Genomic DNA, 26312 nt, shown 5'->3' on the forward strand with positions numbered 1-26312 from the left:
TCAGACTTTAAGGACAAGTGGTCAGCTATTGGCTTGTCGGGTCAAATAGCTGAGGCTATCACGAGTCCACTTGGACACGACGGGAGCTGAGTAACAAGAGGGAGATGAAGACCAATTTAAAAAAGAGCCCTTGTCAAGGGCGGACAAGATGAGCTTCTCTCTCAAGGGCGGTAAATAGCCGTCACGAGGGAGAAGGACGGTTGCTCGAGGCCCAAATGGAGGTGAATGACCTCTTTCAAGGGATTCTTGTTCTTTTTATAGAGGAGGCGCATTCACACCTTGCAGCAACCACCAAAAACAGCCCCACACATGCATCACCAACCGGGGCTACATCCAACGCGGTCAACCAAAGTCCTAAACAACTTTACCCTCACCGTGATTCGAATCGTCCCTTCATATTGGTCCAATAACAATTAAACCGTACCTATTAGCCAATACTCTATTCGAAACAGAAATCACCTTAATCCCTCTTGTCAACTCTCACATATCTCGGTAACACGTCAGAGTCGCATCCGAGTGGCTCCTGCACGTGCAACTCACCCCTGTCAGGCTTTGGACGCCTTGAAACCGTAAACCCGTCACCAACCACGGATGCCACTCGGGACTGCCTCAGCCTCTTCCCGACAACATCCCATCTAACTCTTGTCGACAAAACATCTCACTACTGCGTACATGGCTGGATCCCTCATCCATAGCCTCACACTACGCGAACCGACCCTCGTATCGCCAATCCAGCGTCTGGCTTACGCTGCGAACCTCTCCACTATCGATACGCCGCTCCGCGCCCGAATAGCACCCTCCTCCGCAGCAGCCTGCCCGCTGAACACCATGTGCGCGAGTCTCCCGCGGCTACGACCCTTCGAGTCATGATCGCATCGAGGCCACTTTGTCCGCTGCCTCGCCCTACACCATCAGCTGCCGCCCCACGGCACGCTGCGCATTTGCGCTATCCCGCTACCTGAGCTCGAGTCCTCCCGCCCTCCCCCCACCCCAGCCGCCGCCGATATTTTGATTCATCAGGCCTGATCTAAGCCTGGCCGCCGGTATGCTGTCCCATCTGAGGTTCCACCGGCGAGGGCCATCGAATCCTGCTTCTCCATCTCCCGATCAACATACTACTTCACCCCCGGCCGGCCACTCTGCGCCGTTCCCTTCCGATGTGCTCTCACCAGACCTACGCCCAACCTTGTCGAGTCCTTCCGGCCTTCCTCCTACTCTCCCTCCTATAGCCCGCGTTACGTCAGACGAGCTCGATCAGTCGCGGCACCATCAACAACATGCTAGCATGGCAAGTCAGGTAGAACCTCGTCCTCACCAGACACCAAAGTCGCCCTTCAACGGTGGAACCGGGTTCATCGGTGGCGTCGCCCTCAGAAACTATCAGCGCGATATGGAGGCCCAAGCTGCCGAAGCTATGGACGGTGGAAGAGGTCTTGGTCTGGTGGGCCAGTATTCAGCTTCACAGCCAACTCTAGCTGCGAATGTTCCCCCATCTACCAGGCCACCTCCCCAAGTTTTGAAGAACACGAAAGCAGCATCTTCCTTTAGCACGCCTACGGAGTTCCAGAACTCTGCACCTGCGCCTACAGGACGGCGTCCTGCAGGCACCCGGCTTGTCACAGACCTTCCCTCGCTTGTTCACTCTACCAGCAACACCGAGAACCCGAAGCCGAGGAAAGGTCTTCCGTTCCTCAAGAACCCCATGTCTACTCTGTTGATGAGGCGGAAAAACAGTCAACATGCGCCAGACCTGCTTCCACTGCCCATGGCGAAACAGAAGGAAGAGCCCATGTATGATCCACGCATCAAGGGTACTCGAGTTCACGATTTCAGTGCACCACGACCAAAGAAGAACGCGCCTACCAAGGATCCCTCGCAGGCATCTTTTACCTCACCAGTCCCTGGTTCTGCTGTGCCTCCTGAGCAAGAAAGGTTTCCAAACTCACCGGCCGTGCAGCCCGAGCAGGCTCCCGTGTCGACCTCAACCCAGCGCATTCCCAGCAACGCCTCCGAGTCCGTTTACTCGCAAGATTCAAAACTGGTCAATAATACGCCAAGCACAATATCGAGAGGGACACATGATCCTATACCAGAAACGAGCGCATCCCCTGGACCAGATGCACCCCCAGTTCCCCCAAAAGACGAGGGCCCAATTTCAGTCCAACCAAGGTCACCACAAGCATCCCGATTAATCGAAAGCAATGCTTCCATCTATGCAAGGTCGACTGCCTCGGTCCGAGTTGCCCGTTCCAGGGGGCCTTCGCTTTCTGGCTTATCAGGCAAGGACATCCCATCAGCAGTGCCCCGACACATGAAGAGCACATCCTCAAGATTCAGTTTCGACATGATTGGAGCCGCCAAGCAGGAAAAGCTCTTGGAGGACAGACACAGACAACGAGAGCTAGAGAGGAAGACAAGCGAGCCTTCTGGTCCACGGGACTCTCGGTTTGACGACTTTGACGATGACGCATTCGATTACGACGCCATGATGGATGACGATGGCCTGGAAGAAAAGATCCCTGGCGTCAACGCGGATTATGAAGACGACATCTACGAGGAAGAAATCCCTATGGTGGGCGAGGACTTGGACGATAACCTCGACGACCCTGACAACGATCAAGAAAACTTTTCTGGCTTCGTTTTCCAACGATCCAATCCAACGTCGTCGCTGACAAGCCCACTCAGTGCAGGCTTCGTACCCACCCCAAGAGACACAGATGGCAACCGCATCGGCTTCGCGACGAGTCAATATACTCCCAACATGCCTGGAGCATTGTCTCCCAACCTCCCCATCAATCCCCAGGCGATGCAACAAATGCAACCCGGTGGGCTGGGAATCCAGGGTCTAGATGTGCCGCGTGTGCCCAGCTTGGAGAATGAGGCTGCATTCCAGAAGAACCAAGACCTGCCCCCCATGAACATGGGACGCTCGCTTAACGACGATGACCTGTACTTCGATGATGGAATGCTAGGATTCGAGAACGAGTTCGCCGAGGACCTTGCTGCCCCTCCAGAATGGGACGACACCCCCTTTGACGAGTCGATATTCGACAACAATGATACCGATCAGTTTGGGCGGCCGATAGCCGGCGCTTTCGCGCAAGCTCAATCTGAAAGACGGGCAGCAAAAGATGATGACACAAAGCGGGAGTCGGACATGACGACCCGATTCTCGGCACAATCGGCGGCCTCACAATCAACAGCACATACCTCGTTGAGCGTTGAAGCCAAGAATAGTACCGAGACGGAGGCTCCAAAGGACAGCTCTGAGTCTAACTCGCCAGCTGAGCCTTCTGCTGCGGATCAAGGGGCTCCTTCGGATGGCACCATGGCCGCCTACCAGGCCGCGCTCGCCGCAGCTGCTCATAAGGCGGCGGCGTCGGGTAAATTTCAACGTAGCTCATCACCACCACTACAGGACACGCCACTATCCGAGCCAAGCCATTCTCCGGATACCCCAGATCGCGTAGAGTCGTTCAAGGAGGACCTTGATGGCATCGATGACTACGATGATTATGGCCAGTCATACGAAGACTTGGCCGACTTTGAACTGGACGACGATGCCATCATCGCTGAGGCAAATGCTAGTGCCCTGGCCAACGATTGCGATGGGTGGTATGGGCAGGAGTTTGGCTTCTATTCGGCACCTGCCAACTCGCATCATGGGTCTGAAACAGTTGACTACGAATACGCCAACGGCGGTTTCTTTGGTCCTAAGGGAGGTCTGGATCGCAGCACCAGTGGTCGCATGGTGTCAAGAGAGCCCAACCTCACGCCTATTACGGAGCGCTCCGAGTATTCTAACAGAAACTCGATCATGAGCCTCAGTATGCCTGGGTTCGGCGGGGGAACACCTTTGCAGAGTCCCGGCCTCGCTCAGCTTGCTCTGCTAGGGGACCGTGGTGATGAAATGAGCCTCTCTGCCCTACTTCGGCTTCGGTCCAGAGCCTGGGGAGGATCCCAGGCCAGTCTCGTCTCCAGCCAAAATGGTTCTCCTCGGTCAGAGAGAGGCGACCTATCCAGTTCACCTTGGGGTCCCAACTTTTCGAGCCCGCCTGCTTTCCACGCTCGAAAGAACTCAGTGCTATCCACCATTAGCCACGATTCAGACAGCATCAGTATTTCCGGAAGCCCAACATTGACGGGTGGCATTCCGGGCTTGGGCTCTCCTCCGCCTCCTGTCCCGCCGTTGTCACCGCTCGAGTCCGACATGCGGGAGGATGCTAAGGTTGCCCCTTTGAACGTCAGCCGGCCTACATCAAAGGTCTATGAGAGCGGCATTTCACTGTCGCCAATATCGGATCCCGAAGAGAGCATGCCACCATCCGCCATGGTGAGCCCCCTGGAGCCCTCTAATAATGTCAGTATCCCCGAACCTGGCGACACCCCTCAACGACCCAGCATGGGTCATCGGCACAAGGGCTCAGCCGACAGTATATCATATACCAAAGAGCAAGACAGCGGCGCAACTCGCTGGGTCATGGAGCGACGGCGCACAGGTGAATTTGGGCAGGTCGAAGTTCTCGAGCGAGAAGTTGTCGAAGGGGGGCGGATATAGGAAGACCGCCGACTCTGCGAAAATGTTCATGGTTGAAAATGACGACATAAACACATATATGTTAATACACTATGGGATGGGGAGTTATGGATATGGATTGGGTATATATATACAGCAGATACCGGTGCGAGCCGCGACACCGAGCCTGAGCATGGGGCCTCTTTCTCGGATGGCTCGACTCCTGAAAGAGTTGGCTCACAAAAGAAAAGTGATTGATGGTGTTTGGAGAGCGGGTTTGGAATTTGTCGGCCTGGAGCTGGAGCTCGCTATATAGTGTTCAGTCCCACGGGCTGCATAGAGCAGCATTATGGATATGATGACGCCTGAAGAGAATATTGGTCGGATTGGTTCTGATTACGGCCTGATTAAGAGCGCAAGATATTGTTCGTCGATGATGACTATGGGATATCGGATGGTGAACCATTGCCTGTTCCTCATGCTACGCTGATGCCAAACGCTTGGGTGTCTCTTCAAATATCAGGGAGTAGTCATCCCGAATTAGGACACATTCTAACTGTTTTCAACTATCTTTACACCAAGACTCATCAAGGTCCCTTCTAACCAAGAGATTCTGCCTCCGAGTGGGTATGGTCAGTAGAGCGTTCTTGCTGTTTCTGCATCCTCGCATCCTGCCGGCAGGTACATGGGGCATTGGAGAGAGAATCTTGGGCCTGTTTGAGAAAGCATGACTGCCTTCTATGGCAACCTCAACGTCAAGAAGTGACCTCACCTTCTCTGCGGGCCACCCCAACTCCCCTCTTACATCACCGAAATTGACGACTTGAGTCTTGGACCTGTCTTTACATTGAAGTTGGTGTCGTTTTGGAGTCTTCTTGGACCTCTACCCTTTGTTTCGCTGGCTGCACCACTTGGACCTTCCATTCACGTCGAGTCACTCTGACTTATCTCTCAAGATGCGCTCCTCACTTCCCTCGGCCACCACCCTTGCTCTTCTTTCCGCCTTTGTGTCTGCCGACAAGCCTCTCATTGGCGATCTCGAAGCCTACAATCGCGGCTATCTTGGCGAATTCCCCTCTCAGACCTTCCAGTCCTCGGATATCGTTGCCCCGTTGTTCCAGGTCAACACGTTTGACCCGAATCTCATCGACAACTCAGGATATATCTTCTTGACCCTGGAGTATAGAGGCAAAGGAGGGCCCGCCATCTTCTCGAGCAAGGATCTCAGCCTGGTGTATGCCGATCTCAAGTACCAGCGAGCTTTCGATGCCCGCGCGCAGGAGAGACAGGGTTTCCAGTACCTCACCTTCATCGAGGGGGGGTTCTGCCACATCTTTGACAATACGTACCAGAAGAAATGGACAGTCACAGTGGACGGTCTGGGTGGAACTGAAGCTGACATCCACGAGTTTCAATTCACCACCACGGGAACTGCCATCATGTCGGTGTACCAAGACGTCAGATTCAATCTGACGGCTCTTGGGGGAGCGATGGATGGGTGGCTCAGCGATTCCGTCTTTCAGGAGGTTGAACTTGAAACAAACCGCGTCACCAATGTGTGGAGAGCGTCGAATCACTTTAACCTGAACGACACCTTGCTCGAATACAACCCCGAGACGACTTTCAGGGGAGGCGAAGGCTTTGACTGGTTCCATTTGGACAGCGTGTTCAAGGTATGAGTTTGTTTCTCAGATTGATTAAAGCATTCTCACTATTCAAACAGACTAAAGACAGCCACTATCTGGTGTCATCAAGGGCACTATCAGCGATCGCCCTCCTTCGAGCAGAGGATCTCAACCCGCGGTGGATTCTTGGGGGCAAACGAAATCAATTCAAAGACCTCAGCGACGGAAACGCAACAAACTTTGCCCACCAGTACAATGCGAGGTTTGTCCAGGGAAACGAGAGTCGGCTCAGCTTCTTCGACAACCAGGTTCGGGAGACGGGCACTTGCAGTCAAGGTAACTGCTCTCGTGGGGTTGTTGTGGAACTCGACTACGAAGAGATGACAGTAAAGCTCCTACACGAATTTTACCATCCTCAAGGCATCTCGTCTGGCTCTGGGGGAAGCGTTCAAGGCCTGGACAATGGCAATTTCCTGGTTGGTTGGGGCGCAAACCCTGGCATCACGGAGCATCTTCCCAACGGAACAATGGCCATGGACATCCAACGAGGGGTGATGCCTCATGATCATGAAGATCAGGTGGACATGGATATGTCGGTTTACCGCGCGTGGAAGATGGATTGGGATGGCCGACCACCATGGGGCCCGTCAATTGCATCCGTATCCCCAGGAAATGTGACAACGGATGCTACCATCTATCTTTCGTGGAATGGCGATACCAAGGTGGCCAGATGGGAGGTGGTAAGTCATTTCACAATCTCAGTTGGCTGATTCGGTATTGACAATGACAGTACGCTGGCGAGGACGAGAAGAACGTGACAGCTTCTCGCAAGGTCATCGGCAACTCGACTCGCACAGGTTTTGAAACGGAGATCCTGCTCGAAGGGTTTTCTCACCCCAAGTTTGCAAGAGCCGCTGCCCTGGACAAAGATGGCGAGGTACTGGGTCTTACAGCTACAGTCGACATTGCGAGTGGCGAGATCCATGGGAACAGCAGCAGTATCTAGAAGATCAGGCCTGACCCTTCAGAGGAAGACATTATCAACAACCCAGAAGAAAAGGAAGAAGGCAAAGAGGAGGAGGAGGAGGATGCATCATTCCACGCGAGTCCCTCGATGGGCTTGGTGTTTGCCATGGCGGTGATTGTCGCATGTTATCACTTCCTTTGAGGCGCGTTTTGCTGGAGGTGTCACGGTGAAGAAGGGATCCATTTTTGGTGCAAATATTTAACAAAGCTGAGTTGTGTGTGGCATGGGGAGGACAAAAAAGGGAACTGATTCAATCGTGTAGGCAGATGGAGTTATCGTCTTATAACTAGGCCGACTTTTTCAACAGATAATTCATCAAGGCGATGTTAATCATGCCAAGAAGATCCATGGCAACTGTGGGCGTGAGGCGTTTTCAGGGTAGATGAGGGCTGACTAAGCCAAATTGCCGACATCAACTTCTTGTCATGATCGCGACCTTGATGCAGACTGGAACTCAGCATTGCCGGCTTCACTTTAATCTGATTTCTCTTCATTTCTCAACTATTTGTTCATTTGTTACACGAGACCATGAATGCAGCTCTATCTCTCCGTCGGACGCCTTTTGTTTGCCGGCGATGTCTTCAGCTTTCTCGCCAACCAGGACCATTGCCACTCGCCCGGTTCTTATCCCAAGCCGGCAAACCTCAAGATGAGAGTCAGAAACAAGAGGAATCAACTAAAAATGAAGAAGTCAAGAAAGAAGAGCCCAAGTCCGAGAAGGAGCTGGGCCCAATGGCTCGACGATTAGAGGAAGCCACCGAGGAAGCCCTTTTCACCGGCGGAAGAGCGGGACGCCGAGCAGTTGAGGATGCGGGCTTCTCTGAGGAGTTGAAGGAGAGACTCTTGAGCAAGATTGCCGATGCCAAGTTCAAGTCGGAGCATGCGGGCGCCTTTACGGAGGCTGGTCTATCGTCATCAGCGGGCGAGGGCACGAGACACATTGCTTCGGCGCAGGCTTGGACGGGGGAGGAGAACACGGCAGACACGGTGCTCAGGATGCTGGATGACGCAAAAAAGCCGCTTGCTCCTGGTCTTAGGGGCAAGTATCAGCCGCCGCCGGTGGATATGCGGCTTCAAAGGGAGCCTACTCGGTCACCGGGGCAAAAGGTTGCCACGGCAAGGGATAGGGTGTCTACATATGTCGGCATGGGAGCGAAGGATAAGGCCAAAAACGGGCTGAGCGAGGAAGAGAAGGAAGCTTGGCGAAAAGAGCTACGGGAGAGGTTCGAACCAGGGGCGAGGGCACTGCCAAACACCATCAGCGGGCTAGCGGCGCTTGCCAACGAGCGTATCGAGAACGCCATCGCTCGGGGTCAATTCAAAAACATTCCCCGTGGCAAAGGTATTGAAAGAGACGCGAGGGCCGACAACCCCTTCATTGACACGACAGAGTACATCATGAACAAGATGATTCAGCGACAGGACATGGTGCCCCCGTGGATCGAGAAGCAACAGGAGCTCGTCAAGGCAGCGACTGCGTTTCGGGCAAGGTTAAGGAATGATTGGCGGAGATATGCGGCGAGGATGATTTCTTCGAGGGGCGGTACGTTGCAGGAGCAGATGCGGAGGGCGGAGGAGTATGCCGCCGCCGAAGAAGTTCACAACCCGGTTGCGCGGAAGAGGGTTGAAGAAGAGGGGATCAAAGAAGCTCCACCAGTTGTAGGAAGACCGTTCCGTGATGCAGCATGGGAACAGGCCGAGCACGCATATCACAAGCTCACGATTGAGCATCTCAACACTTTGGCGCGGAGCTACAACCTCATGGCGCCGGACTTGGCAAAGAAGCCTTATTATGCTCTCGAGCGGGAGCTCAACTCTTGCTTTGCTGATGTGGCGCCTACGGTTGCACGCGAGATTCGAGACCGCGCGGCGGGTGGAACAGCAAGATCACTTGGGGGTACTGGTCAGAGGGCCAAGCAGACAGGGCTACTTGAATCGCTGGCCGGGAGGGGGGACAATGTCAGGGTTCACGTCGAGGCGGAGGAAAAGGCGTATGGGCTGAAGCAGTGGTGGAGGGATGTGTGGAAGAAGGACTGAAGGGGTTGGACAATAGATATTATTTCACGATGGATGTAAGAATGTACATTACACGACAGTATGACGAGAATGACATGTGTAACAGGGAGTTACGAAGATGTCCAACAAATAGTGTTCATCGGGGCTAAAAGATATCTCTGCTTGAGTCGGAAGAGAGAGCACTTTCAGCAATCACGTCCACCTTTTATATCAACCCTCGGTATCAGCATGATCAGGATACAATACGATCAAGGGGCAGATCGAGACCTGACAAGTTGATAACCAACGCAGTCTCTCCACCACTTCCCCATACGGCCATGAACCCCCACATGACGCCGTCGTGAGCAAGGCCCAGATGCCCCGTCCGGTATCGATCAAGCTAGCTAGCCAATTTAGGTCTTGTTGGTGGTTGAGGAACACCATTCACATAGACACAGGATGGACGATAGAGTCTGTCTGCTCCAATTCGACTGATCTCCGAGCGTTGGAGTAATGCCCGTGAGCAGGGATACCCCAATACCCCAACTCTCGCCAACACCACGCGATTCCATCTGTGTTGGTCATAGCAAAGTCTAGACCGGCCCCTATGTGGTCTATTGATGGAACAGCCCTTGCATGTTTGTAAAGCGAGGCTTCGCGACCTCGGAGTGCAAATCCTGTCCTTCAATGCGTGTTTTGCCACAGGGCGTAAAAAATCGCGTTTGGTGTGAAGTTCGCCCGGCCTTACCACGGCCATGGGAATCTCTCCAACTGTTCAATGACTTCAGGTTCGACAACGCTGAGTGGCTGCTGATCTTTCTTAGTTTCTGGGCGTCAACGCCGAGACCGCCATGCAACCAGGGAAGCGGAGCCGCATATCTTCAATTGACGGTGTGTTTCTCGCGTGATACATGTTGAAGAAGGTTGCCAATAAGCATGTTGTAAAAGGTTTAACCTTGGGTGGACCATGCTCAAGAGTGCTTGGGACACCCAGACGACAAAGAAGGCGTCCAAAAAGCTCTAATTTGCTCACCTTTTAATCGCCCATAAACTTCAGCCGTTAAACACCGAGACCCCGGCCATCTGCGAGTGAAGATGGGAACGGCCCACTTGGACATGGACTGCACATGCATGGCACCTTGAACCCAACCTCTCCTCTGCCCACGGTTCATGGCCTCATGAGTCCCGGTCTCTTAGTAAGAGACAAGTCACATACTGGGCCGTCCGAAATGAGCAAACGTCTCTGTCCCGACTCGGCCGGCCATGGTTCGTCCCGCTTGGGGCCGACAATCCGCCCCTAGAGCAAAACTCGTCGGCCTCGGGGCCCCATAATTTCCCAGAGAAAGGCTCCTCCCGACCCCATCAGACTTTGGCCCAGACTTTCCTCACCTCCTTGTGTCCTTCTTCTTGCTTTGCTTGTTCGTTGCCGCTGTCAATGGTGAGTGCTGCTACCGTCCTTGTGCAGTCGCATTGGTTATCGTTGCTTCATCCTGGTTGGTCTCTCCAGACCTTATCAGTCCGAGTGCAGTCCCATCCTTGGTCTTGCATTCTCTCACTTGTCTGAAGCTCTTCAGACAGTCTGCCTCAGGCCTGACTGACACTCGATCTCATCGGCGTTTCTGAGCCATCCAAGACTGGTATTCTCTTAGTTCCCGTCAGTTGAGCCACAGCACCATCTTGGCAGAGCTTGTCTTGTCAAGTCCTCCTACCCATTGCAGGCTTGACCAGGCAAAGCCATGGCCGACAACCAAGACAAGGTGTCGCCAGCCCCGGCCGACGCCCCGCCGTCAAAGACGCCTGCCGATACTTCGGCCGCTATTGACTCGGCCGTTGACGAGTCGGCCGCGCTTGACAGCTCCGATCCCAGCAAGACACACCATAACATCATCGAGCATGCTCGTGCCGCCGCTCACAAGGAGCGCAAGATGACCCTTCGTCAGGGCATCAAGCTCTACCCCAAGGCCATCTTCTGGAGTATCCTTATCTCCACCTGTATCGCAATGGAGGGTTATGACATTAGTCTCGTCAACAATTTTTGTATGCCTCCCACTCCCCTTGTCCACGATCTATTCGTTCCCGAACACAATCTGGGATACCCACCCACAATCACTACCATCAGTACTCCACCATGTAGTTGAGCCATCTTCTGACACTTGCCATTAGACGCTTTCCCCCAGTTCAACAAAAAGTATGGTGTTCTTGGCGACGACGGCACCTACCAGGTTCCCGCCGCTTGGCAAGCCGGTCTGAGCAATGTAAGTTGGACACTCGTCCTATATCCTCGTGTCCTCGCTCTCGGAGAGAAGAGTAGTTGCTGACAGTCTGCTAACTAGGGAGCCAATTGCGGTGAAATCATCGGCCTATTCATCAACGGCTGGGTTTCAGAGCGCCTTGGGTACAGATACACCGTATGCGCCTGCCTCATCTGTGTCGCCGGCTTCACGGCTATCTTCTTTACCGCCCAGAACGTCCAGACCCTGCTCGTTGCTGAGATTCTGTGCGGTATCCCGTGGGGTATCTTTCAGACTCTCACCATCACCTATGCATCCGAGGTCTGCCCTGTGGCTCTCCGTGGCTACTTGACCACCTATGTCAACTTCTGCTGGGGTCTTGGCCAGGAGATTGGTATTGGCGTTATTCGCTCTATGCTCAACCGTAACGATGAGTGGGCTTATCGTATCCCCTATGCCCTGCAGTGGATGTGGCCGTTGCCCCTCTGCGCGGGTATCTTCTTTGCTCCTGAATCGCCCTGGTGGCTCGTCCGAAAGGGTCGTAACCAGGAGGCCAAGCAGGCCTTGCTGCGTCTAACCAGCCTCGACCGCGAAACCGACTTTGACGCCGACGAGACCATTGCCATGATGGTGCACACCACTGCCCTCGAGGAGAAGATGACTGCCGGTGCCTCATACTGGGATTGTTTCAGAGGGGTCGATCTTCGTCGAACCGAGATCGTTTGCATGATCTGGGCGATACAGAACTTGAGCGGCAACTCTTTCTCCAACTATTCCACTTACTTCCTCGAGCAGGCCGGTCTCTCAGCTGACAAGGCGTATTCGTTTGCCCTCGGCCAGTACGCCATCAACATGGTTGGCGTGCTGGGCGCTTGGTCTTTGATGACGCTCGGTGTTGGCCGACGAACCCTATATCTTTACGGGCTCTGTGGTCTCTGCACCATGCTTTTCGTCATGGGATTTCTCGGCCTAGTACCTGATGCCCATCGAGACCAGGCATCTTTGGCCACTGGCAGCATGATGATCGTGTGGGCACTCTTTTACCAGCTCAGTGTGGGCACCGTGTGCTACTCCCTCGTTGGAGAGCTATCGTCCCGACGTCTCCAGATCAAGACTGTCGTGTTGGGCCGTAACGCTTAGTGAGTCTCTCAACATTAACCCCACAACGGTCGTCGGAATAGCATCCCGAGTGATGTTGCAACCATGAACGTGTTGTTAGTTCGGTTCGCTAACCCGATGGAAATAGTAATATCATTGGCATCATCAACAGCGTCTTGACGCCGTATATGCTGAACCCTACCGCTTGGGACTGGGGCAACTATGCCGGATTCTTCTGGGTGAGTCTAAATATCCGTTCAAGCTGCTCTGACAAGCAACGATTTGCTGACCAGGGTAACAGGGTGGTATCTGCTTCTTGTGCATCATCTACACCTACTTCCGCCTGCCAGAGCCGAACGGCCGAACCTTTGCGGAACTCGATGTGCTTTTTGAGCGAGGCATCAGTGCCAGGAAGTTTGCCACGACCGAAGTAGACGTGTTCCATGAGACGGTAGAAGAAAATGTCATGAACCGCTACGAAGAGCTCGCCGATTCACCATCGGACAGGGCTGATGAGAAGGCCTAATTCGGACCAGATGAACAAAACGATGGTCATGCGTCCATGGTTGCGAGGGCGCATGAGAGATGGTGGTGTCGACCATGCATGGCTCTGTGCGAAGCTACCCCAGATGACAAGCCCCTGCGCTGTGCCACCTGCGGGTTACACCATGCCATGCATGGTTAAAAGATCTCATCAAGGCGATATCTCGGATCTTGGTCGGCGATTGGCGTTGGTGTTGCCTTTGGCATCGGCTTTGGCGTCTGATGGAGAGTCTGATGCATGGACCTTGGATATTGAGGCTGGGGAAACGACAAAAGGTCGCAATGCATTTCTAGTTGAAACCGTCATGAATAATTGTAATGATGCGCAGTCAGGTTGGCGTCTATTTGGAGCTCACGCTCGATGCCAAGGAATTTCCGTGCCCCCACGTTCTTGGCGATGCAGGCTGGCTTGGTGTCGAAGGACCAATTCGATCAGATATCTTCTTGAGCAAATTGCTTCGTCTTGTGCCGTATCCCTTGATGACAGCCGCAGACACCTGCTTGAGGCTTGCGTTAAGGCTTGCTGTCAGATGAATATCCCACGCTGCGAAGGCAACACGGAACCGGGCCGGTCACGAGGACGGGACCGGCAGTCAGGGACAGGGCGGTCTGTGGTCTGTGTGTGGCAGAGGTGGGCAAGAAAGACAGAGGCTGCGACAAGGGTTCGGTGATGCAACAGGAGCGAGCTAGCGAGCGCTTCGTGGCGGTAGCGGGAGCGTTAGCATGGACCGGAGTACGAGGTGACTTGCTGGAGAAACGGAGCAGAAGTCTGGAGATGGCCGGTGTTGGAAGCGGATCCTGAGAGCGGACCCGCTACGAGAGGCCCAGCGGAAGACCCAGAAGGGGACGCGCGGTGAACAGGCCGGAGCAGACCGGAGCGGTCGGAGTATTGAAGCGCTTGAAGAGAGAGAAGAGAGGGTCGGATGCGGTTCCCGACGGTTGATGAGACCTTCGTTTCTTTTCTGGTGAAAGTCTGCAGGTGGTACAGAGCGGATCTCATCCGGCGGGAATATGTGTTTTGGTGATGGCGGCTGTGTTAAATGGTGTGCGTGAATAGAGACGGACAAGCAGAAAAAAGCCGGAGTCCCAAGAATTCTGTGTGGATGGACCGGGAGTTGAGCAAACCCTCCATAGATCTCCAGATTCCCGGATCTTAAATCCCCTTGTTGTTTTGGGTCCGGCTTTTAGAAGCTCGGATCCTGATGCCCCGATCAAGGTGGGCGATTTACGACGGGGGTTCTGAGCTCCGTTGTCCGTTCCGTTGATCCATCATTCACGGTTGCTTTCGTTTCAGCAATGCGCATGGCGATGAGACGAGGAAATGACTAAAATTGGTCGTGAGAATGGGTGAATGGAAATGAAACTACAGTGGACAAAAGGAACAATGGCCGACAAGGGAAGGAACATCCATCCCGCCTCAGGCGCACCACTCAGCTTGACGCGCCTGGGTACTTGAGACACAGATGGAAGGAACTGCCCACAGGGCATGACTGACAAAACGCCCGCCCGGCAGGGAGCGAGCAGCGCCTGAGACTGCCATTCTTAACACGCCGATGTCCGGGGTAGCCCCACTGTATTTTCTCCGTCTCCAGGGCACGGCAGGGCATGGCCCGCCCACTGGCCGTGACTCCGTGAGGTGAGCTCGAGCTGGGCAGGAACGGACTGCAGAATGGCACATGCACCGAAGCAAGACCCCATCAGTTGCAGGGGCCTCGAACCATATGCCCCGTCCTGATTGGCCGAGAGCTTCCTACCCTTCCTCCGTGCAGCTCCGATCGACTAGACACCACGCTTTTGCCCACCTCCACCATCACATCGCCTCACTCCGCTCACCTTAATCCGCCTGACTCCTCCTGTCCTTTTTCTTTCCTACTTCTCCCTCTTCTCTGTCAATCTCCCCTCCTTCATCAATTCCTCCTCCCATCACCACCTTCACAATGCTGTCCACTCTCCGAGTTGCCAGCCGCAAGGCTGCCCGTCCCGCCCAGTTCAACCTCGCTGCCATCCGTGCCGCCTCTAACTGGGCTAACGTCCCTCAGGGTCCTCCCGTATGAAGCTCCCACACTGCCAATGCGCATCTTCCGTTTCTTCTCATGCTAACTTGTCACAGGATGTAAGTTGCTTTCTGCGCTCTTGAGCTTTTTGCAAGCTCCGTTGTTAATCAATCGCTTCTTTCGCGCAAAAACAGGCCATTCTGGGTACGTATGATTCATACTCCATACTCCGTTCCCCCGAACAGAGGGGGAATGGTGCTGGAAAAAACACCTCATCACCAAGCGCATTGGTGCTAACCCTATCTCCAGGTATCACCGAAGCCTTCAAGGCCGACAAGTTCGACAAGAAGATCAACCTGGGTACGTCCGACGTCACCCCCACGCCATTACCCTCGCACCGACCGCGGAGGCTCCCCGTTGTGTCCGAGCTTAATCTGACTCGATCCGTTTATAGGTGTCGGTGCCTACCGTGACGATGCTGGCAAGCCCTACGTCCTGCCCTCCGTCCGCGAGGCTGAGAAGAAGGTGGTTGAGGCCAAGCTGAACAAGGAGTACGCCGGCATCACTGGTGTCCCCGAGTTCGCTCCCGCCGCCGCCAAGCTGGCTTACGGCGCCAACAACCCCGCCCTTGAGCGCATCACCATCACCCAGACCATCTCCGGTACTGGTGCCCTCCGAGTTGGTGCTGCTTTCCTCGCCAAGTTCTTCCCCGGCGAGAAGAAGATCTACATCCCCACCCCCTCGTGGGCTAACCACAAGGCTGTCTTCAACCACGCCGGTCTCGAGGTTGAGCAGTACCGCTACTACGACAAGAGCACCATCGGCCTCGACTTTGAGGGTCTGATTGCTGATGTCAAGGCTGCCCCCAACGGCAGCGTCTTCCTCTTCCACGCTTGCGCCCACAACCCCACTGGTGTTGACCCCAGCCAGGAGCAGTGGAAGCAGATCTCTGATGTCGTCAAGGAGAAGGGCCACTTCGCCTTCTTCGACATGGCCTACCAGGGCTTTGCCAGCGGTGACACTGACAAGGATGCCTTCGCTGTCCGTTACTTCGTTGAGCAGGGCCACAACATTGCCCTCTGCCAGTCTTTCGCCAAGAACATGGTGAGTCTCGGACATGCTCGGATTTTGTTCGGTATCGTACAGAGTGCTAACAAATCGATAGGGTCTCTACGGTGAGCGTATTGGTGCCTTCTCCATCGTCTGCGCCGATGCCGACGAGAAGAAGCGTGTCGACTCTCAGCTCAAGATCCTCATCCGACCTCTGTACTCCAACCCCCCCATCCACGGTGCTCGTATCGCCTCCGAGATCCTCAACAGCCCCACTCTCTACAAGCAGTGGCTCGGTGAGGTCAAGGAGATGGCTGACCGCATCATCACCATGCGTGCTCTCCTCAAGGACAACCTCGAGAAGCTCGGCTCCAAGCACGACTGGTCCCACATCACCAACCAGATCGGCATGTTCGCCTACACTGGTCTGACCGACAAGGAGATGACCCGCCTCGCTGAGGAGTTCTCCGTCTACGCCACCAAGGACGGCCGTATCTCCGTTGCCGGTATCACCTCTGAGAACGTCGGCCGTCTCGCCGAGGCCATCTACAAGGTCAAGGGTTAAATATTGTACTGACAGTAATGAGGAGGGAAGTGGAGGATAATCCAACGGGACATTGGCAGGGCTACTGATAGACTCTTCCCTTGGGTAAAAACAGCTACGGTCATGAAAGCTGTAGGGATTGGATGGACTGAAAAATACCCCCTAGTCTTGGGTTTAGGTCGGGCTGTCTGGTCTGATGGATAACGACGAGACGAAAACTGAAAATATGTGTACGAGTAACCTGAATAAAAGACACGGGCCTCGTGCCTATTTACCTGCTATTCTAAGGGGTATACGCTGTGAAAAGTGAAAAGTTGTAAACAAAACGGGCGACGCTTCCATACATGAGATGAGACTCTGTCTATCATCTTGATGCCGAGGCATGATGTAAGACATGACAGGGATTGCTCTCATACATTCAGTCGATCAAGATCCCCTCTAATATCTTCCATCTGTCGTCCCATCTCCCTATATACCCGCGACATCTCTCGCATCATCCTCTCCTTTCCCTCACCGCCCTCAACCCCGACGCCATACTCGCCTAGCTCAGCCGTCAACCCACGGACACGCTCCTCGCCGCGGTTCTTGGCATCGCGCAGATGAGCGCCGTAGTTCTTAAGTGCGGCGATCGCCTCGGGCGAGTATACGGCGCGGCGGACCGAGGATGCAGCAATGGCGGCCTCGGCGTCGTAACGGCGGGCATGTAGCGAGACCTCTGCGGCGCGAATCTCGAGACTGCGCGCGACAACGCCGTGCTTGGCTTCGAGGGCACGGATGAGAATGCTGAGAGCTTGGCTGGCGGCTTGGAGGAGGGAGGTTAGGGTAGCGAGGGAGCGAAGGCGGTGGGTCGAGAGGTCGGCTTCGGCGGCGGTCAGGTCTGAGCGGAGGCTGGAGAGGGTGCTGGGTAGGGAGGCGATATGGCGGTGGAGGTAAGATGGATTCGTGGTCGGGTGGGCGATTCGCGCAAGACCTAGGGCTGAAGAGCGTAGGTTTGATGCGATGAGAGGCGCGAGACTTGGGAGGAGTGTCTCGAGGTCAGAGAGCGGAGGATGGGCGAAGAGAAGCTCGAGGGTATCTTGCGGGAGAGGCGGGATGCTCGCATCTAGTAGGGGAGGTAGGACGAGAAGGAGGTCCAGGAGCGGTTCGGGAAGAGTAGGTGCCTGCTGAGACCTCGTGTCTGGCTGTTGTTGGTTCTGTGGTGCTCGAAGACGAGAGGAAGCTCTCGTCGCGGGCGGTGTACTTGGTGTTGCTGTTGCTACAGCGCGTGTGAGGATGTGATGTTTGGCAGAGATCAGACGTCGACGATCTAGTTCCTAAAACCCAAGTCAGAATCGCCGATACATTGTAGGATGTGCATATTCTTACCTCTCGAACAACCGCCCGCTCCTTGGCCGCGGGGTCCTCCTTTGTAGAGCCATCAGGATTTAGAATGACATTTGTGAGTTTGTTGTAGAGATTTGAAAAATCCGGATTGTTTTGCAAAACTGCATCATCCACGGGCGGAAAAGCCGTCATTGCGAAATCATCACCAGCATAAACAGCCAGGCTTGCATTGAATTTAGGAGTGTTAGTGAAGCTCTCACCAACCAAGCTCCAAACTCGAAGTGGGGTCGCCTGATTGGATTACTCCCCCATGTCTCCGGGGCCGGAACATCAAGCACTTCCGAGCCCGCGGGGACCCAAAAATCTCAACACCAAGAAAGTCGAGCACGATAGAGATACGGACGGAACGATCTCTGACGGCGTGCGATTCGGATACCCGCCCGCCCAGACGCCAATTGAGGCCAATGCCTCGTCCTTGAACGAATAATCACGATCAAGGCCCCCCGAACCATGGCATCCTTTGCCCCCGTGCGGCCGGCCCTCAGGGCAGCCCTCCAACCATCGACGACCTGCATCCTCACCCGCCAATTCAGCACGACCCTCCCCCAGCAGACAAAGACCATCAAGCCTCACCTCCTCCCCTCGCGGCTGATCCCCCCCTACCCCTACGGCGAGCGCCGGGTCTACAAGCAGTCGAACCGGGGCCTGTACGGCAGCGCCCGCATCCGCTTCGGCAACACGGTCGCGGAAAAGTACAACAACAAGGCCCGCCGCTTCTGGAGGCCCAACGTCCACGTCAAGAGCTTCCACCTCCCCGCCGTCGACGCAAATGTCAAGACCCGCCTAACCCTCCGTGTCCTCAAGACCATCCGCCGAGAGGGTGGCCTGCAGGAGTACCTCCTCAAGAGCAAGCCCGCTAGGATAAAGGAGCTGGGACCCGGAGGATGGAACCTGCGTTGGCTGCTGATGCAGTCGAGGGATATTCAAAAGAGGTTCAATGAGGAGCGGGTGGCACTGGGCATGCAGCCCAAGGAGATTGAGAACAGGGACGACATCATCCAGTACGCCCTGGACTTTGCTACCCCTGGTCCTCTGAGCCTGCGCAGCCGCTCTACGCTGTCCGAGCTCAAGGCCGCCTCGGCCTATGAGTTTGTGCTGGGAGACGAGGATCTGGCGGATCTCGAGGGTGTTGAGGAGCTGACGGACGAGGAGGAGGCGCTGCTGCTCAAGGAGCTTGACAAGGCAGAGGCCGATCTCAAGACGACGACGACAAAGGACAACGTTACGGTATAAATGTTTCATGTATTATATGTACCAAAAGCCCCTTGTTTCTCATATCAAACGCCAAAACAACCCTTGTATCACCAACCGCCCAGAAGCCCGAGATAGAAAAAGATATCTTTTTTCATGTTTTGGTCATGTTCTCATTTCAGGAGCTAACTACACAACATACATACAACCTCTTATTCAACATGGTATCATTTTTTTTTTAGAAACGGAGATCCCATCCAATCTTGGGTCCCAGCTTGGGAAGCTCATCCGCCACGCTCTGCACATCCTTGTCACCACGGCCACTCAGGCAGATGACCAGATCCTCGCCCTTCTTCATCGTCTTGGCCAGCTCGATAGCACCGTAGATGCCGTGTGCCGACTCGAGAGCGGGGATGATGCCCTCAAGCTGGCTCATGAGCCTGAAACCGAGGAAAGCCTGGGCGTCAGTGGCGGCAATGAACTTGGCTCGCTCATTGTCCTTCCAGGAGCTCAGCTCAGGACCGACACCGGGGTAGTCAAGACCAGCAGACACAGAGTGTGTCTCGGCGATCTGGCCGTGCTTGTCCTGGAGGACGTACGTCCTCACGCCGTGCAGGACACCCTTTGAACCACCGGTGAGGGTAGCACTGTGTCTTGTTGTCTCAACACCGTCACCGCCAGCCTCAACACCCAAGAGCTTAACACTGGGCTCGTCCTCGAAGGGGTAGAACATGCCGACAGCGTTGCTGCCTCCACCGACACAGGCCACGACGGCGTCGGGAAGCTTGCCTCGCTTCTCGAGCATCTGTTGCTTGGTCTCACGGCCGATGATAGACTGGAACGTTCGCACGATGGTGGGGAAGGGGTGAGGACCGATGGCGGAGCCGATGATGTAGTGGGTGGTTTCAAGGTCAACGACCCAGGCGCGGAGGGCCTCGTTGACGGCGTCTCGAAGGGTCTTGCTTCCAGCCTCAACAGCGACGACCTTGGCGCCGAGCAGTCGCATACGGAAAACGTTGAGAGCCTGTCGTCGGACATCCTCCTGTAACATTGTTAGTCACTGTATCACAGAGTCGTGAAAGCGGGTAGACCTACAGCGCCCATATAAACTGTGCACTCCATGCCAAACTTGGCACAGACTGTGGCGGTAGCAACACCGTGCTGACCAGCACCAGTCTCGGCGATAATGCGAGTCTTTCCGAGTCTTCGAGCCAGGAGGAGCTGTCCCAGGGCGTTGTTGATCTTGTGGCTACCAGTGTGGTTCAGATCCTCACGCTTGAGCCAGATGTTGGCGCCGCCAGCATGCTCAGTCAGACGATCAGCCAGATGCAGATGGCCGGGTCGTCCCATGTACTCGTAGTAAGATCGGTACTCCTCCCAGAAAGCAGGGTCGTCCTTGATGGCGTTGAATCCGTCCTCCAGTTGTGACAGGCAGTCCATCAAGCTCTCGGGAACGTACTGACCACCGAACTCGCCGAATCGCTCAGGAATCTTGCCGTGCAGAGCGGCGAGCTGAGCAACCAGGGCGCTATCCTCCTCAGCACTGATATCGTTATCCGTCACAGTTGCCTCGACAGTGACATTGTCTCCGCTAGGCTCCTTGGCTCCGGCGACAGCCTCAACGAGGCCAACCTCCCGGGTGTTCTCCTCCGAGTCACGACCTGACAGGTAGGCGCAGTACTTCTCAATGTCGGCAAGAGCCTGACCAGGCTCGGCGTTCTTGATAGTTGTGATAATCTGACTGCCAACGACGACACCATCGGCAAGGGTAGCGACGCTCAGGAAGTGTTCACGGGTGCTGACACCGAATCCAACAGCGGCGGGCTTGTTGCCGCTGTACTTCTTAACTCGCTCCAGAAGAGCGGGGAGGTTTGCGTTGAGAGTTCCGGTGGCGCCAGTAACACCCATTCTTGAGACGACATAGATGAAGGAGTCGGCCAGTTGGCAGAGAATCTTCATTCGGGTATCAGAAGTAGCGGGAGCGATGAGGGGGACGTAAGAAAGGCTTGGGTATTTGAGTCAGTATCAAAGTCTGGGTTTCGCTGTGTGGTTCAACTCACTGGCCCTTGTTGCAGAGCTTTCGGAAGGAGATGGCCTCCTCGGGAGGCAAATCGACGACGATGAAGCCATTGACACCAGAAGTCTTGCAATCCTCGAGGAGTCGCTCCTCACCGTAGCTGAGAAGGGGGTTGTAGTAACCCATGAGCAGGACAGGAGCCTTCAGGCCGCGGTCTCGGGCCGCCTTGACCATGCCGAGGGTGGACTCGATCGTGACGCCATTGTCAAGAGCAATCTACACCAAGTCAATTCCCGCCCATTGATGTTTCCAAGTCTCGTACGAACCGTGTTGGCAGTCTGAATGGTCGGGCCGTCGGCAATTGGGTCGGTAAAGGGTGCACCGAGCTCGAGAACATCTTTTTTGTGATCAGCGCCAAAATCGCAACGTCATTCGGACCAGAGGCACTCACCGGCACCACCCTTTTCCAAAGCCAGGAGGATATCGGGAGTATCCTCAGGCTTGGGATAACCAGCAGTGACATATGATACCAGCGCAGACTACATTCAACACAGAAAACCCCATTGTCAGTCCATTACGGCTCCCGGTAAAAAAGTTGTGACTCTTGTCTCTTTACCCCGCGGAGGGGCAACTGGAGTGTGAACTGACCCTGTTCTGCGACTTGCAGCGCTGGAAAGTTTGTCTGATGGCCTCCATGATTCTGATCGAGTGTCTTGTTCGTCGGAGAAGTTTCTTTCTTGACTTGTAAACTCGAAAAAAGGTGATGGCCTTGGGACTCTTTTAAAGAGAAAAGAAAAAAGTCGGGGAAAGCGAATCAACGAGCTGGAGTTTCCTTTGTGACTGGAAGTTTACGCCACCCGATTCCGGAAGAATGCTCTCCGCCACACCTCTGGCTCGATTAGCTCCTGCCGCCGCTGCTCCTTCCTGCACGTCGCCTGCACCTGCATGTTCCGTCCACACTCCGCCCTGCAGCGGGCATCCATGTACCCCACTCCGGCCCCGGACTTGCCTAAAACGGCAGTCATGATGACAACTCCGGGCAGTTTGGAGGACATGGTATTCACCAAAACACGTTACATGGCCGTTTGAATGGCATGGATTAGCGGATCTAACTTACGGTCCGTATGATTCATTGTTGGCAGATGGACGCCATACCCTTGAATCATGCACCCCGGAGGATTATGCATGCGCCAAGCAACTCCGAGCATGGCCGCTGAGGCCAACGTCACTTACACGCGACATCACCACGACATACAGACTGCATATGTGTAGCCATCAGTTGCTATTCTTGTCTCAATCTAGGGCTAGGAACAATCTGGTTTGCCATCGTGACTACAGTATGTGACGTGCAGACCCGCGCGAACCCAGACTCGGGGTCGCCCCTTGTAATACGGAAGTCAACTATTCGATGTTCTCCCTTCGAAACAGTACAAAAAACAAATGAAATGACAAGAAAAGATTTCGAGTTGCCTCCAGTTCCAAAGTATTATCAACGCCGCCCATGCAATGTCATCATGATCCCCCATCGCTTTCATGCAGTCATACGGTAGGGAGAGTATCTTCCGGCACAAGGTCCAGCCCAGACCGGGAGTAGCGAGAAAAACTGCAACAAAGAAAAAATGGAGAGAATCTTGACGCCTCCTCCCCCGAATTCCCTTTCAACCGGTCAATGGGCTCCAGACTTCCTAGTACTTGCCGCTTGTCGAGTCGAGGTAGCCGTAGGAGCTGCTTCTTTGGTTGCCCTCGACTTGCATGGGACGACCCCCTGTTGCACCGGACATGAGCTTTTCGTCACCTCCGCTCGGTGCTTGTCTGTAGCTGTCTTCCTCGCCTGAGGAGGATCCAAATCGAGGGAAGTGCATCACGCCGCCGGGGTTGGTCTCGTCGCGGTGTCCGATATGGGGACTGGCGTTGGGTCGGTCGTCTCCGGTGTAACGCATGCCACCTTCGGCACGACCTTTGTCGGGTGAGGCCATGCCAGCCAGTGTCCATACAACTCCGATGAGTACCACAAGGCAGTAGAGTAGCAGCAGGCCTGTGGAGATGAGGGCATCCTGGATCAAGTTGTTGTGGAGCCAGTCGGTGACAGCCTGGACAGCCCCCGTGACCTCATCAGTAGTGACGCTCGACGGGGATGCAAGGAACGTGTTAAGGTCCGAGTCACCATCAATCGAGTCCTTGGCGCCCATGCTGAATGTGTTGTTCTCAAAGAGGGGGAAGTTGACTTGGGAGTGGTCGTGCACCCATGTGAGACCCTTTTGCACACTCTCGATCTTGATGCCGATGACGCAGTGCAGGACAGTCTTGATGGGGTCAAGGAGGATGGTACCCTTGAACGCAGTGTTGAGGCCATCATCCATAGTCTCGAGGAAGGTGTTGAGGGTGTCGTTGACGGCGTCCGTAGCATTAGTAACATAGCCGAGAACGTCATTGTTGATGTCGTCGTTGAGGCCTTTGATGACACCGTTGGCACCATTGGCCCATTCGTCAGAAACGCTCTCCAGGCTCTGCACCACGTCGTCGGCAAAGGCCCCAACCTGGTCAGCCAGAGCAGGGACTTCGTCTCTAACGGCCCTGAGGAGGAGGAACTGGCAGAAGCAAGAGAAGAAACCGGCAATCGCGAGAGACAGGACGAACAGGGCCGGCACAGAAGTGGCGTAGGCGATGCACCAACGCACCAGGATCTGCTTCTTGCCCTTGAAGCGAGAGGCGACCTTTATTCCCCAGGTCGCGGTCATGGGGCGAGAGGCGATGTATACAACATCCATGGAGTCAAATTGGCCCTTAGCAATGAGACGCGCATGCTGCTGCTGTCGTCGCCAGCGCTTGATCTCGAGCCAGGCCATGGGTACGATGGCGGCCACGGCCAGGAGGACAAGAACGACGATGAAGATGGTCTTGGCCTTGGCGATGAGCTCAAACAGGTTGGTGAAGAATTCGTTGAGAGCGTCATTCTCGGAGCAAAAGGTCAGCTGCTTCTTCTGGGCCAGAGGGAATGCATCCCGATCGAACTTGTAGTTGCTGTAGGTTTCGTTGAGAGCTTGGCGAACAAAGTTGAAAGGCTTGGAGATGGCCTCCTCAGTCATGTTCTGGACCTCTCGGAAGTCGGGAAGATCCTCTTCGAGCTGGCGAACATCCGAGACAAACGTTGTGGAGTTGAGGTCAAAGTTCTTGAGGTCTTGAATGGGTTCCGTGAAGTTGACCTTGGGGATGTCGGGGATCAAATCACCAAAGACGGAGTCCTCGATGCCCTCAGTAACCTTGTTAATGCCATCCTCGAGGTTTCCGGCAATGTCTTCAATCTCCTTGGCAACCTTGTCGATAATCTTGTTGAAAGCCTTGGTGGCATCCTCGGTGACATTAGCAACGACGTCAAGACTACCGTGGACCATGGCTGTGATGAGACAGACGTAAGTGGCAGTGAGGAAGTTGATATAGAAGATGATGAGGTTCTGGACGCCGACGATGATGAGGTCGAGCATGTACACCATAGCCTCGACGGACTTTTCGATTCCAGAAGCGGCAAGCTCGTTGACACCTCGTGACAGGTAATGAGGCATCGAGGCCATGGCGCTTCCAACATCTTCGACTTTGGTGCAGGCCGAGAGGGCCTTGGTTTTAGCATCCCCGACATTGTCGTTGAGGTCGGCGATGAGGATGATGACTCGAATCAGGACCAGAAGCAGGAGGATCGTCCAGCGATTCATCCAAATCTGAGAGAGCCTTGAACGGAGACTGAGGTACGGAGTAACGGTAGGAGCAGTGTCGGCGCGGGCTTCCTGAACCTTTCGCATCTCGGACATTTCGATCGACTCTGTCCGGAGGGAGTCAGGGACGGCCGGGTAGACCGGCGGGTCGTCGGGCTGTTTCCGTGAGGGGAACATGTTGAATCTATGCGGGTTGGTATCTCTGAAGGATCAAATATGAAAATAGAGAAGAGAGAATAGAAGTTGAAGGGAAAGGCAGAGGATGATGCCAATATTCGAGTGATCCCTGGATTAAGACGGAGGAAGTGTGACGATTAACTAGACAAAGAGAGAGATGAAAGAAATGGGACAAAGGAAAATTAACGGCCGTGAGCAAAAGATTTCCCGATCTAGCCTCTATGATTCCATGATAACCTTGTTTATTGTTGTGAATGAGGGGAGAGATTGTGTGTGAAAGAGGAAGCAAAGTGCAGAATAATAGGACAATAGGAAGGGGAGCAAAGACAATAAGGGAAGTTTTGGCTGCAAGGCGCTGCAACTTACCCCGGGCTAAAAACTCCACTATTGGAACCTCGAATGAATGAGAATTCCCCAAATAGGAACCGGACTCAGAACCGCCCTCAGATTTCCTTTCTCGCCTTTGAGCGGCTGGCGCTTAGACCTTGCAAAGTGAGGTCGAGCTAAGCGCCCGCCCAACACCGGTGGCCACTCACGACGCAGTCAGAGGCCTGAGTAGAAGAGGCTTCAAACTGAGCCGAGAGCACAAAGAATACGGGCCGCTCAAACAGGTCCGAAGCTGACGTCTCCCAGGCTGACGTTTCTAATAGAATGGGGAGGCTGGAGGCTGATGAGTCTTTTCTTGGCTGGGCTATCGTTGTTTGACTTGTCGCTTGAAGTGGCCCAGCCGCCTCAAGCACGGATTGTTTAATAGGTCGCTCCAAAAAAGAAAAATTGACAAACTTGCACAAATGAGAAAAAGTCACAATATCACGGGCATCAATAGGCAGCCTCCAAGTGAATGGGGTGCGAACCGAAGCGTAGATATATAACAAGTGACTCACGCAGATGGGCAAGGGGGTAAAAACACCACGGAACGACGTCGTGAATGGTGCCCACCAGGAAAAAGTCTCACCATCAGGCACGGCAGCGGAGAGCAGGTCATTTTAACTGATAGGGAGACGACGCATCTTGATTTCGGGCAGAGGGTGACGCCATTGCGAGCAGGTCCCCATCGCCGTGCCCGAGGCCGTGACCGACTACGGCATGCGAGATGGGCGAATAGCACCGAGACCCCATCACGGACTGACTGGCGATAGCAGGGTCTCGCAAGAAACAGAAGGGCGCCATATTCCAAACGGATAGGATCATCTCCAACGCAACCTGTGGTGGTG

The 26312-nt window shown here is 54.6% G+C and overlaps 9 protein-coding genes across 9 annotated transcripts; 6 read left to right on the top strand and 3 right to left on the bottom strand.

The window, feature by feature from the left end:
- Nucleotides 1-1045: 1045 nt before the first annotated feature.
- Nucleotides 1046-4558, top strand: NCS57_00708900 (uncharacterized protein; the record flags this gene model as incomplete). Its single annotated transcript, XM_053056953.1, has 1 exon — nt 1046-4558. One exon carries the CDS (start codon nt 1046-1048, stop codon nt 4556-4558), a length of 3513 nt encoding a protein of 1170 aa, XP_052913148.1.
- Nucleotides 4559-5472: 914 nt separating this feature from the next.
- Nucleotides 5473-7147, top strand: NCS57_00709000 (DUF1992 domain-containing protein; the record flags this gene model as incomplete). Its single annotated transcript, XM_053056954.1, has 3 exons — nt 5473-6189; nt 6240-6881; nt 6932-7147. 3 exons carry the CDS (start codon nt 5473-5475, stop codon nt 7145-7147), a joined length of 1575 nt encoding a protein of 524 aa, XP_052913149.1.
- A 549-nt stretch (nt 7148-7696) lies between these two features.
- On the top strand, nt 7697-9205 carry NCS57_00709100 (DUF1992 domain-containing protein; the record flags this gene model as incomplete). Its single annotated transcript, XM_053056955.1, has 1 exon — nt 7697-9205. One exon carries the CDS (start codon nt 7697-7699, stop codon nt 9203-9205), a length of 1509 nt encoding a protein of 502 aa, XP_052913150.1.
- A 1694-nt stretch (nt 9206-10899) lies between these two features.
- NCS57_00709200 (MFS domain-containing protein) lies at nt 10900-13018 on the top strand (the record flags this gene model as incomplete). The annotated part of the gene is made up of 5 exons (XM_053056956.1): nt 10900-11200; nt 11327-11418; nt 11497-12533; nt 12641-12731; nt 12794-13018. 5 exons carry the CDS (start codon nt 10900-10902, stop codon nt 13016-13018), a joined length of 1746 nt encoding a protein of 581 aa, XP_052913151.1.
- A 1954-nt stretch (nt 13019-14972) lies between these two features.
- NCS57_00709300 (Aspartate aminotransferase) lies at nt 14973-16644 on the top strand (the record flags this gene model as incomplete). Its single annotated transcript, XM_053056957.1, has 5 exons — nt 14973-15083; nt 15146-15152; nt 15339-15389; nt 15484-16133; nt 16195-16644. The coding sequence occupies 5 exons, from the start codon at nt 14973-14975 to the stop codon at nt 16642-16644; spliced, it is 1269 nt and encodes a 422-aa protein (XP_052913152.1).
- Nucleotides 16645-17033: 389 nt separating this feature from the next.
- NCS57_00709400 (uncharacterized protein) lies at nt 17034-18138 on the bottom strand (the record flags this gene model as incomplete). The annotated part of the gene is made up of 2 exons (XM_053056958.1): nt 17034-17936; nt 17989-18138. 2 exons carry the CDS (start codon nt 18136-18138, stop codon nt 17034-17036), a joined length of 1053 nt encoding a protein of 350 aa, XP_052913153.1.
- Nucleotides 18139-18456: 318 nt separating this feature from the next.
- Nucleotides 18457-19239, top strand: NCS57_00709500 (uncharacterized protein; the record flags this gene model as incomplete). Its single annotated transcript, XM_053056959.1, has 1 exon — nt 18457-19239. One exon carries the CDS (start codon nt 18457-18459, stop codon nt 19237-19239), a length of 783 nt encoding a protein of 260 aa, XP_052913154.1.
- Nucleotides 19240-19435: 196 nt separating this feature from the next.
- On the bottom strand, nt 19436-21982 carry NCS57_00709600 (Tryptophan synthase; the record flags this gene model as incomplete). The annotated part of the gene is made up of 6 exons (XM_053056960.1): nt 21863-21982; nt 21666-21753; nt 21541-21611; nt 21258-21490; nt 20293-21202; nt 19436-20239 (listed from the first exon to the last, which is right to left on the bottom strand). Exons 1-6 carry the CDS (start codon nt 21908-21910, stop codon nt 19436-19438), a joined length of 2154 nt encoding a protein of 717 aa, XP_052913155.1. The 5' UTR covers nt 21911-21982.
- A 917-nt stretch (nt 21983-22899) lies between these two features.
- On the bottom strand, nt 22900-25098 carry NCS57_00709700 (Plasma membrane fusion protein PRM1; the record flags this gene model as incomplete). Its single annotated transcript, XM_053056961.1, has 1 exon — nt 22900-25098. The coding sequence occupies one exon, from the start codon at nt 25096-25098 to the stop codon at nt 22900-22902; it is 2199 nt and encodes a 732-aa protein (XP_052913156.1).
- Nucleotides 25099-26312: the final 1214 nt, after the last annotated feature.

The sequence above is a fragment of the Fusarium keratoplasticum genome, chromosome 5, assembly GCF_025433545.1.
Source record: "Fusarium keratoplasticum isolate Fu6.1 chromosome 5, whole genome shotgun sequence".
NCBI lineage: Eukaryota > Fungi > Ascomycota > Sordariomycetes > Hypocreales > Nectriaceae > Fusarium > Fusarium keratoplasticum.